Raw genomic sequence first — 12,152 nt, forward strand, 5'->3', positions numbered from 1 at the left:
TTGCTTGTGGTGTTCAATACACTTGGTCCGCACCATGTTTTTTTCAGGATAGTTGCAAGAGTTGAGCAAAATTTTTCCCTATAGCGTTTTTCACTGACTGCGATTTTGCTAGGATTCTACTTCTGCTATTATTCGAAAATTTGGAAAATTGCGTTCGTGTCGGTGCGCATCAAATGCAGTCAGTGAAAAATGCTATTAAATCAGATCCTAGGACAAAAATTTTGCACCAACTTATGAGAAAACATCATGCGTACAAAGCATGACCGGAATTACAAGAAATTACAAGTACACGGCATATAAGTTATAGCATTTTTCACTGGCTGCACTTGATACTTTATTGGACTGCGATTTTTCTAGAATCCGCCTCTGCACTTGGTTAAAATCTCGAGAGTTGCACTCGTTAGTATACAATAAAAGCTTGTTTATTTTTTCCATATTTGGCTTGGCTTAATTCAGTACTGCTTATTGAGCAGAAATATTAAAATAACTCCTCTGGAATATGATATGCCATTGAACTCGAGCTTACCGAATAAACACGTACAGTGAAAATTCTCTTAACGGACACTCCCCAACAACGGATTTCTCTTTACAACGAACAGTATAAAAATCTCCAGGAGTACAATTTACACGTTAATATTCTTCTCAATAACGGACATTTCTCAATAACAGGAAATATTTTTAGTCCCGAAGATGTCTGCCATGGGGAAGTTTCACTATATTTTCGAAACAGGTTTTTTTCTGCCGTTACTTCATATTTTTTGTGTCAGTATATTTTCTGAGTGTGTATCTAACACTGTCGAACGTCCGTATCTTCATTCGTTCTGAACTTTTTGGTTGATGAACTGGAATGCGGTATGTATAGAATGGCTTCAACAGTGTCTGTGCACAGATTCAAGTCAGACAAAACCGAATCGGATTCTCTAAAAATCAAACTTGTATATGATCGGTGCGATTCACACGACTTTCAAGCCATAGGATCGTTTTGAATATTCATGGAGATCCTACAGAAATCTTTGTATTTGCCGCTGAAATTCAACATAGTATCTACGCTTTTTTAGTGTGACTGAATACGCAGGCAAATGTGACAAACCAATACATGTGTTTATTGTACAAATGCACGCAGGAATGTATCTTATTTCAGGCTTAAGCTGAAATCTTATTGCAGCGGTGATGAAAGGACGAGTATCATTGGTCATTGATAACAGAACATTGTATAGTGGGGGGTATTCCATCATCTGGAGCCAATGGCAGGACTAGGATTCAGCCTGTCACCACGCAATGGGATATCGAAGTACCAGCTTTATGTTTTGAGTCAGTGGGATGAGTATAGTTGTCGGATTATTTCGGACACTCCTAAACTTGATATCGTTTGATATTAGGATTTATGTTGCTACGTTTCGGAGTGTGCACGTATAGTTGCTGCAGGTACGGAAGTGTCGCTTGTCATAAAATTTTCTAATGACTCGTAAACTATGTGGAGTGTTTCATAAAAAGTCAAGTGTTTTTAGTTATCTCGATCAGTTTAAGCTAACTTAACCTCTAAGTGTTTTATTTGGGGCATTTAACAGGAAATGATTAAGAATACATAGCTGCTATCGGAGACAGTCTATAGATTACATCTGCACGGAAACGAAAATTTACGAAAAACGAGACGAATATTACTTACGAACGATGGCTAATACTGGGGTCTTACCGTTTGTGCGCGGTGTTGACTTCAGCAGCAATGATTTCAGTGTAAGTTGCACGTATTATCTTGACCTCAAATCGTTGAAAGCTTAGGAATTTGTTTATTTTATTCGATTAGTTTTGATGTTAAATCATATTAACTCAATATACTTTGTTAACTTCGAGAAGAATGTTCTAGATTAGCGGGTCACCAACATCCCCCAAACTAGGACAACTTCTAATTTTTTGTAATGTTATCTTATATTTTAATATTTTTTTTTTTAACAGGGTGGAAAATTTCCAGAGTCTGTGCGCTTGATGACTGGAATTCAATGGCTCAAATTAGACAAGACAAATCTAACAGAGATACCAGAGGAAATGGGAAAACTATTGAAATTGGTAAATATCTAGGATCCAATTTTATTTTTTCACTTTTTTTACCTTTTTATTTTATTTGACAAACTATGTAATTGAATAATGTTTGTATTCATTTTTTAATAAACAAACATTTTCTACGCTCAGGAACATCTTTCTTTAGTAAAAAATAAATTGGAGCGTTTATACGGAGAGTTAACTGAGTTGGGTTGCCTGAGAACTTTGAATATACGGCATAACAATGTTAAGAGCAGTGGCATACCTATGGAATTGTTTCATTTGGAAGAATTGACTACTCTTGATCTCAGTCACAATAATCTCAAAGAAGTTCCTGAAGGTTTGGAAAGGGCACGATCTCTTCTTAATCTAAACCTCAGTCATAATCAGTAAGGATTTATATTTGTATAGTAATATTTTTATATTAATTTATAGCAAACATTTATCATTTTCTACGAGCTGATTTGTAATGAAGTGCGTTCCATGCATCGATTCATATATTTTTCTTCAATTTGCGCAAGTCATTAAAAAATTGTAAAAATATATTGAAATATATTTTGTCGAATAAGTTCAATTTATTTTACGCACTCTGTTCAACAATCATTCAACCTTCAGTATGACTTTTTATTTTTCTTTACATATAGTATCGAAGCGATTCCAAACACACTGTTCATTCATTTGACTGATCTGCTATTCTTGGATGTGAGCAACAATCAACTGGAGACTTTACCACCACAAACTCGGCGTTTAGCGAATCTACAGTCATTAAATTTGAACCACAATCCTCTAGGACATTTTCAATTGAGGTCTGCATGTTAAATCATCATTATTATTACATTGCTCCATGCAGTTCAATACTAGCATTTATGCACGGAATTAAGCTGCGCAGTATTGATTGATTGTTTATTGTAGTATTTTTACGTAATTATAATTTAGTCAATATACCAATATTTTACTTCAATGAATTAATAATGTAAATTTTTTTATTCTTCGGGTTTAGACAGTTACCTTCACTCATGAATTTAACTACGCTACAAATGCGAGATACCCAGAGAACGGTAAATAATATCCCCACAAGTTTGGAGAGTTTGACAAACTTGCAGGAACTTGATTTGTCACAAAATGATTTGCCACGAGTTCCAGACGCACTTTACTCGCTGCCAAATTTACGTCGACTTAATCTTAGCGATAATCAGATCACTGAACTTTCAACAGCAATCGGTGAGATATCAATGTTTTTGTCAAAACATTCTAATATTCATTTATTAAACCTGAATTTATTAATGATCTTCCTCTTTCTTTTACAGATTTATGGCAAAGACTCGAAACCTTAAACCTGTGTCGAAATAAATTGACAACCTTACCGAATTCATTATGCAAAATCAGTACTCTGAGAAGGCTTTACTTAAACGACAATGAATTAGATTTCGAAGGTATCCCTTCGGGGATAGGGAAGTTATCTTCTCTCCAAGTTTTCTCTGCTGCTAAAAATCATTTGGAAATGATACCTGAGGGCTTATGCAGGTATAGCGAATAACTTGTGCTTTGAATTTACTTATACCAATAGTATGATAATCAATATGTCCCTAGAATCGAATTTAGGTAAGCCTATATTGCGGATGATTATTATCTATGATTTCTTATGATTTACTTACAGATGTGGATCACTGAAGCAATTAATTTTAACTTCTAACCGACTAATAACAGTTCCTGATGCCATACATTTACTTACTGATTTAGATCAGCTTGACTTGCGGGATAATCCGAATTTAGTTATGCCGCCAAAACCTACCGAGGTCCAAAGAGGATCGGGAATAGAGTTCTACAACATTGATTTTTCACTGCAGCATCAGTTGCGACTCGCTGGAGCAAACGTCCCGGCTCCAGTTCAAACAGCCAGTATGTTGTTTTCGTATTTAAAAAGTGGATGGATGAATTTTTGTCTCATTTATCTTCATTTTAGGTTTCTTTTTCTGGCACCAAAGAATCATGTAATTAATTTATAATGCATTTTCGCAGATAGCAGTAAAGACCCAATCGCTCGTAAAATGAGATTAAGACGAAGGAGAGACCAGGAAGAAGCTGATCAGGATCAAGCTAAAATTCTCAAGGTAATTTTAAATATATTACGTATATACAATACATCAAATACATATTTGCTGAAAAAAATATGCTCGAATATTTTTAGGGTATGAAAGACATTGCCAAGGAAAAAAATAAGGATAAAGGCTCTGAGGATGCCAAGGCGGAATCGTTAAAGTGAGTGCAGTAAAACTCAATTTTCAATTGTTCATCATTACTCTTTTGTTTGATTGAACTTGATTTATTCTTTAATCTCAATGGTTTGTTGTGTTCTACTGTTATTAGGCCAAAGAGATGGGACGAGACGCTTGAAAAACCCCCACTAGATTATTCGGAGATCTTTGACGACGATGCAGGTCAGATACCTGGCCTGGCAATATGGGAAATCGAGAATTTTCTCCCAAACCAAATCGATGAAGTTGCTCATGGTAAATTCTACGAAGGTGACTGTTACATTGTACTCAAAACAGGCGTCGATGAACAAGGCTCACTTGCATGGTCAATCTACTTTTGGATTGGAGAAAAAGCCACGGTAATACATTGACAGATTTAAACTTGTTTGTTTCTACTTTCAAAATCATACATCGTTCTCATCTCATAGAATAAATAATTATTGATCATAAAATAAATAGTATATTTATTTGAAATTTGCAATTGGCTGAATTTTGTGATCTTGTAATCTATTTAATTTAACGTATATAATGATGATGAGATACCTATTTGTGTTTGATATTTAGAATAACACACTGATTCTTGTCTAATTATTATTTTTACACATAACAGTTGGATAAGCGTGCCTGCGCTGCAATTCATGCTGTAAATCTGAGAAACTATCTTGGTGCCCAGTGTCGCACTATAAGAGAGGAACAAGGCGATGAGTCAGACGAATTTCTCTTACTTTTTGATTCAGATGTAACATATATAGAAGGCGGTCGAACATCTTCAGGGTTCTACACCATTGAAGATCCAGTATGTATACTGAAATTTATCAAATAACTGTATAGTAAATACCTACTTTATGAGAATTGCATTATTAAAAATTGTCAATTTTAGATTAAGGACAGCACTTTGAACAAATATTATCGATTTCCCCGAATAAATGCCTCATGTTAATAAATGTTGACGACAACTGCTGCCATCTGGATTGTACATAATATGTTTATTTTGGATTACTAGATATTTTCGTTTTTCTTTTAGCCTGCTATCGCGAGGTTGTATCGAGTACATGCTGCTGGTGCTTCAATTCACTTAGAACCAGTTCCTGTAGCTATTGAATCTTTAGATCCACAATTCGTCTTCGTATTGGACAAAGGAACAAAAATATTTATGTGGTATGGAACTAAAGCAAAGAACACACTGAAATCAAAAGCAAGATTGTTGGCTGAGAAAATTAATAAGAATGAACGTAAGAATAAAGCAGACATCATAACTGAAACTATGGGATCTGAGACAGAAGAATTCTGGAAATCTCTTGATGAAACCGGTGAACTATCTGGAGGAAACCCAATCATAGTAAGTTTCAACGGTTTTTGAACATATACATTCGCATAAATGTGTATCTTCTTCAGTCTTATAAAATTTTTCAACCAAATTACATGAAACTTAGAACAGTTGTTCTCTGTAGGAACACGTTGATCCGGAATTCACTCCAGTTACACCACGTTTATATCAAGTGCGACTCGGTATGGGTTACTTGGAATTGCCACAAGTTGAAGTGCCACATGGAAAATTGATCAATACTCTCTTGAACAATCGTAATGTTTACATATTGGATTGCTACCTGGATGTGTTTGTTTGGTGAGTATATCCAATTAGGATACTCTGTTTCTTTATTTTGTACATGCATTTGCTGTTCTCTACATACTGTTTCTGTTGATATGATAAAATCTGAACAGGTTTGGTAAGAAATCAACTAGACTAGTCCGTGCAGCTGCTGTAAAACTTTCGCAAGAATTATTCAATATGATTGAACGACCTGAATATGCTATGGTCACGCGATTGCAGGAGGGCACAGAATCACAGGTGGTTATAAAAAGAATTCAGAATGTTTATAGAGTGCAACTTACTTTAATATTTTATCACCCTCCTAGATATTCAAGTCTAAGTTTACCGGATGGGATGAAGTAATTGCAGTAGATTTCACAAGAACTGCAGAATCTGTTGCTAAGACAGGCGCAGACCTCACTAAATGGGCTAAACAACAAGATACTAAAGTGCGTAAAAGTTTCCATGAGATATCAGACCATTTTTCCCTAAAGTATAGTACTGGAGGTATAAAATGAACCTTTTGTCACTTTTTCTTTCATTTCGTAGGCAGATCTTTCAGCATTGTTTATGCCGCGGCAGCCACTGATGTCAGCTGTTGAAGCTCAACAACTCATGGTAGAATGGAATGACGACTTAGAGGCAATGGAAGCTTTTGTCTTAGAAGGGCGAAAATTTGTTAGACTCCCGGAGGAAGAATTGGGTCACTTTTACAGCGGTGACTGTTATGTATTTTTGTGCCGGTATTGGATGGTATGTAAGAATTATTGACATAAAAATTATAGAGGAAATACCTTGTTTATAATAATTTAAATGATATAATATCTATCAGCTTGAGGCACATAATAAAACCAACGCAAGTCAGGCGATGCTCATGTACTTTGACATTTTATTTTCATTCAGCCTTTAGACATAAATGGCAGTGACGAAGGGGATGACCAGTGCGAGGATGATTTTCAATGTGTGGTATACTTTTGGCAAGGTAGAGATGCTGGGAATATGGGCTGGCTTACTTTTACCTTCAGGTATTTAAAGCGCAATTAGCTCAATTAGATTTCACGCAGTAATATTTTTAATAAACCTTTGGGATTTATATGAGCAAAAAACATCAGAATTTTGTGCATCAACTTTTTTCTGATGATTTGATCATATCGTTCTATTAGTTTACAGAAAAAGTTTAAATCTTTATTTGGTGAAAAATTGGAGGTCGTCAGGACACATCAGCAACAAGAAAATCTGAAATTCATGGCACATTTTAAACGCAAGTTTATCATTCGCCAAGGAAAACGAAAAGAAGTGAAATCACCTAGTAATAATAAGGTTGAGTTTTACCATCTCCGAAGCAATGGTAGTGCCTTATGTACTAGATTAATACAAGTTAATCCAGATCCTTTTTTATTAAATTCTGCTTTCTGGTAAGTAACTGTGACAACTTGTCTAAAATCCAAGCTTGGTCGGATAATTCCAACTCGAATTTAATGAAAACTAATGGCTTGACGAAAAATTTGCAGCTATATTTTAAATGTGCCTTTCAACAATGACGATGAAACTGGTATCGTTTACGTATGGATCGGGTCAAAAGCTGACAGTGAAGAAGCAAGACTTGTGGAAGAAATAGCAGAGGAAATGTTTAACAACGTTAGTAAACTAGGTTTCATATTTTTTATCGAAAATCATCCTCCAAATTGCTGTCAAAAATTTAACAAAATATGAGTTATTTTTAATGTAGTAATGCTACTTGAAATGAAAATTATTGAATCTCTTATAGCCATGGATCAGCCTGCAAGTCCTAAACGAGGGTGAAGAACCGGATAACTTTTTCTGGGTCGGCCTTGGGGGGAAAAAACCATATGATACCAACGCGGACTACATGAATTACACAAGACTATTTAGGTGCTCAAACGAAAAGGGCTACTTCACAATCAGTGAAAAATGTACAGATTTCTGTCAGGTAATGATTTCCTGATCCTAATTTGAAATTGCAATCTTGCCAAATATTTTACTCAATACAAACTGTAATGCACGAAAATCTCATGAAATATTGAATTATCATATATATTTGTAGGATGATTTAGCCGACGATGATATTATGGTGCTAGATAATGGGGAGCAAGTATTCCTTTGGTTGGGGGCCCGATGTTCGGAAGTGGAGATTAAACTTGCTTATAAGTCAGCTCAGGTAAGGAATAGCTTGAATATTTGCATTGAAAAAAATTTCAAACGAATATGTTTTTGATATAGGTCTACATACAGCATTTGCGTGTTAAGCAGCCGGATAGGCCTCGAAAATTGTTCCTCACTGCCAAAAGCAAGGAGTCTCGAAGATTTACAAAGTGCTTTCACGGTTGGGGATTGCACAAACGACCCCCAGAGTAAATGCCCGTATATAGAGACGTGTTCAAACACAGAGCTTCCATATTATGTTTTACTTATAAACTACTTTTTGCTCATTATTACTTATCAAGTTCGTGCGTAATTTTTTTAAATATTGCGAACAGATATTATCTGCGTGTTATAACACCAATCATGTAACGTTTACATAGGTATTTGATTGTTTTAGTTGTTAATCTATTTATCCATTTGCATCCGTATTATTTTTGCCATGTATGCTATTATAATTTTTCCTCGTCAACAATATCATTTTATTGTGATTACATTTAGCTCTCTCTCATATAATTTTGAAATTTGTTCATGTGATATCCTAATATTTCTTTTTAATAATTGGATTTCAATTTTTTGACATCAACAACAACCATAGTCTTCCATATAGTTTACTTTTGCAGGTATTCATCTCTCAGTAGCAATGATATACGTTTTCAGTGTGCATACCAAATTGGCATCATCTTAAGTAAGGTTTAAATATGAGCCCCCCAATGCATGCTATTTGTACTTGTGACATTTTTAAGTTTTATCACAAATATTTCACAGGTATGGTTCCTCTTGTTTGGTTTTCCTTTAATTTTGACATGAGTTTGATTTTTTGAAAACACCTTTACATAAACAAAGCTGGAACTAGCAATCAGAAATATCAGCCAAATTTGTTAAAACTTCTTTCAAATAGGATAATATGGTTCAGTTTTAATCTTGTAGAGTATTGGGGCGTCAAGGTAATTGACGGAATTTTGATCGTCAGACTTCACTACCATATTTTACTAGAAACACTGGCTGATAGATTCAATTCCGTTCAAAATAGATGACAAGGTAATGCTGAAGTCAATGAAAAAGTATTTTATTGCTATGGAGGAGGAGGAGGGAAGAATAGAGAATAATAAAACATATGCTTACATATGCATACATACATATTTATTTATCATCAATTTATTTATTTAAACAATTTGAACATATTTGAAAATATTTGTAATTTGTACAATTACTGCTATGCGTACTAAAACTTTGTCATTTTTGTAAATAAATACTTAAAGAAAAATAAATACAAGTCAACAACCGTGCCTCGAAATCTTCCAATCATTGAGATCGCAGACCATGTTGTCCTCATTTTATAAAGCAGTTTAGCAGATAAAGCGTCTGTAATGTAATAATCCTAGAATGTAAGAAGCATTGTTTCGGAGACTAATTCCTATAAGCAACTGGCTGGAGAGTGGATACGAAAGATTTTTATTCAACTGAGTTGGTAACTCAACTTATACTTGTTGACTGCACATTTGATTAAATGCAGCTCATCATGTTCATTAAGATACCTAGTTCAGTGTGACCTCTTCATTGAAAATCTAGTTATAATATTGTTAATGATACGTAGATTGTTATTAATTATGTATGAATCAAAATGTTTTGAATTCGTGATTCAACATATTGTTTTGTTTTTTTTTGTAAACTATATTGCATGAACAAGAATATGTATGAAAGTGTCAGAAAAACTTGTAGAATGGGAGTTCTGATGATTCTGGAGTGAAAACTCTAAAACAAATGTAGAATTGGAGAAGAAATATCTAGAACAGATAAAGCAATAACATATGGGCTGTGCCTTGTGTAAATTTAATCAGACTGAAAGAGCTATGTTTATATCACATCAATTTGATACACAACATGAATAAGGAATGGGAATCCAATTAGTGCAAAAGAGAAAGTAAGTAGTTTCCTCTGCAATCTATCATGTTATTGATTAATCCCATTTATGGTCCATGTCAAATTGATACAGTGTAAACAGGGTCTATAAACTAGAATATCTCATTTAATGCACTCTTGGCACTATCGTCACGTAAGTTGGCAAGGTATTCCTCATGGAAATTTGCCATTAGATGCTGTCGGGTTGGCCAATTTCACATGGCTGTAATTGGTAAACGACAAATTTCTCACCAAAAGTAAAAAACGTTTTTGACGCTGGTTTTTTATGAGGAACACTTCGGTCACCTATGGAGCAATAGTCCCACATCACCCTATATATACTGTGACATACATTTCCACAAGCATGTATAATGATATATAATGTTGTTGGACAGATTTATATCGCATTTTTTTTATTTTATGAATGTTCACAAGTCTCTGTAAGCAATCAATTCTTGCATATAAATTTGCATCATTGAATGTACAAAAATTTGAAGAGGTACTTCGAGATGATGTGTAATTGTGATTCTTCCGGACACAGAGGTATGCGTATATACTTAGATTCTATATTACTATGACTCTACCTGACTGTCATTGCATGATTACCGAAAATTTAGTAATTATTATAATTATGAATTTCCAAAAAAAATTCACAACACAGATTACGAAACAGAAACTATGTTTATAATATTTCAAGTGTGAACGGGTCTGAACATAATTCATGAGAAAAAAAGTGCAGCTTTGAAACAGTTGAGGAATAAACCAATTGCTTATAGAATCAAGGACGCGATAAAAGTTAAGTTATTACCTCAGCATTGGTATACTACGAAGTTTGAGCTTAATCGTCATCATCATCATCGTCCGACGGTACGAAGAGCTCGTTCTCCTCAAGAAAATTGGCCATGTTTTTGCTAATGGTCGCACCGATCAGAAGGCCGGGAATGACGGCACAAATAATACCTAGAATACCGAAAGGTGTTTTTTTCGGTTCTGGAAGAAGACTTCCCGACGGAGTGCTCGTCACCGGGCGTTTTCCTTGGTATAATTTATGGTTGGAGTGCGGGTTTATTCCCCGAAACAGTAGCTTCACTCGGGCGACCGACATCATTTCTCTTAATTAACAGGCTACAAGTCTAAAACCATTATCCTTCGTTTTTTTAAAAAGAACTTGAGCTATTGGCTACCACACACAACACCCTCGTAGCCAAAATAAAACTGTCGGGGTTCACAACTGACTTGAGCTGCTTTGTGAGTGACGTCACTCTTATAAGTCTATGGAACCTACGGATCATCTACTCAAGGCTATTTTGTATTAGGTTGTTGGCCACCTTGCTCTCTCTCTCTTGAATAAAATACGCGTTGTTATAAAAGCTGTGTTTCCGCGTGTCCCGTCTTTTACTTCTCAGGCTGTAATTACATCACAAGTATTCCCAGTAGGAATATTGATCCTAATCTCAACAGGTTATGGGCCCAGAACGGTGTAATAGTTGTAATGTAATTACAGCCTGAGAAGTAAAATACGGGACACCGGAGACACAGCTTTTATAACAACGCGTATTTTATTAAAGAGAGTGAGCACGGTGGCCAACGGCCTAATACAAAATGTAACTACATTTAATCTCATTACAAGCCTTATAGTTAGATGTTCCTGATTTCATACGTAGACAAAGTACCAGCAGCAGCAGCAATTCAAGTTACTAGCACTTCCGGCGCAAGTTCTTGCAGCTTGAAGTTCATTCATCGTTTTTTAAATGAGCAGCGCTACTGCTGCGTCAAATCACTAAACAGATGTTAGTAACATCTAGTAAGTTGATAAACTGCTGCTGCATTTTGCTGCCTAATGAAATCCTATTTTTAGAAATCTAATGCAGAGAAGTGTCATCTGTTGCTCGCTGCTAATGAGTGGGAATCTCCTATTTTATATACATTCCTATGCCTGGATCTTCACGGGCAGCAAAATGCAGCAGCAGTATTTTGCTGCCTAGTTTTTGGCCAACAGGAATGCCAAGAAAATGGGTAATTCGCATTTAACGCACACCAGGTATAGACTTACCACTTAAAGATTTTATTAATTGCACTTTAAGTTCAATTTTCAGCGACAAATATTGCCAACCGTACTGACATGACAGATATATTGAAATCTCGCGTGGTTTGAACCCGTTCTTTGTTCTTTTTCTGTTCTTCGGTCGACATTTTGCCTTAACCAA

The 12,152-nt window shown here is 35.2% G+C and overlaps 2 protein-coding genes across 3 annotated transcripts; one reads left to right on the forward strand and one right to left on the reverse strand.

Moving 5' to 3' along the window:
- Positions 1 to 1,282: 1,282 nt before the first annotated feature.
- Positions 1,283 to 8,992, forward strand: LOC107223813 (protein flightless-1). The gene is made up of 23 exons (XM_015663623.2): positions 1,283 to 1,425; positions 1,569 to 1,734; positions 1,954 to 2,064; positions 2,188 to 2,426; positions 2,682 to 2,843; positions 3,038 to 3,258; positions 3,345 to 3,561; positions 3,695 to 3,936; positions 4,057 to 4,148; positions 4,226 to 4,296; positions 4,405 to 4,651; positions 4,903 to 5,088; positions 5,317 to 5,631; positions 5,744 to 5,916; positions 6,015 to 6,141; positions 6,210 to 6,332; positions 6,433 to 6,636; positions 6,787 to 6,908; positions 7,047 to 7,298; positions 7,395 to 7,521; positions 7,652 to 7,834; positions 7,949 to 8,062; positions 8,125 to 8,992. Exons 2-23 carry the CDS (start codon positions 1,672 to 1,674, stop codon positions 8,257 to 8,259), a joined length of 3,726 nt encoding a protein of 1,241 aa, XP_015519109.1. The 5' UTR covers positions 1,283 to 1,425; positions 1,569 to 1,671; the 3' UTR covers positions 8,260 to 8,992.
- Positions 8,993 to 9,185: 193 nt separating this feature from the next.
- On the reverse strand, positions 9,186 to 11,478 carry LOC107223808 (essential MCU regulator, mitochondrial). 2 transcript variants are annotated; one of them, XM_015663617.2, is made up of 2 exons: positions 10,754 to 11,466; positions 9,186 to 9,408 (listed from the first exon to the last, which is right to left on the reverse strand). In XM_015663617.2, exon 1 carries the CDS (start codon positions 11,051 to 11,053, stop codon positions 10,784 to 10,786), a length of 270 nt encoding a protein of 89 aa, XP_015519103.1. In that variant the 5' UTR covers positions 11,054 to 11,466; the 3' UTR covers positions 9,186 to 9,408; positions 10,754 to 10,783. The 2 variants fall into 2 exon arrangements, with proteins under 2 accessions (XP_015519103.1, XP_046597771.1); XM_046741815.1 differs by lacking the exon at positions 9,186 to 9,408 and adding an exon at positions 9,415 to 10,251 and having other exon boundaries at positions 10,754 to 11,478.
- Between the last annotated feature and the right edge of the window lie 674 nt (positions 11,479 to 12,152).

Source organism: Neodiprion lecontei, chromosome 5 (assembly GCF_021901455.1).
Source record: "Neodiprion lecontei isolate iyNeoLeco1 chromosome 5, iyNeoLeco1.1, whole genome shotgun sequence".
NCBI classification, from domain to species: Eukaryota; Metazoa; Arthropoda; class Insecta; order Hymenoptera; family Diprionidae; genus Neodiprion; species Neodiprion lecontei.

Bases quoted from the DNA above. Each gene is read 5' to 3' on its own strand.
- LOC107223808 (XM_015663617.2), bottom strand. From the start codon at position 11,053: ATGATGTCGGTCGCCCGAGTGAAGCTACTGTTTCGGGGAATAAACCCG.
- LOC107223813 (XM_015663623.2), top strand. From the start codon at position 1,672: ATGGCTAATACTGGGGTCTTACCGTTTGTGCGCGGTGTTGACTTCAGC. The intron at 2,427-2,681 runs GTAAGGATTTAT...CTTTACATATAG, and splicing joins CTAAACCTCAGTCATAATCA to TATCGAAGCGATTCCAAACA. The intron at 6,909-7,046 runs GTATTTAAAGCG...TCGTTCTATTAG, and splicing joins TGGCTTACTTTTACCTTCAG to TTTACAGAAAAAGTTTAAAT.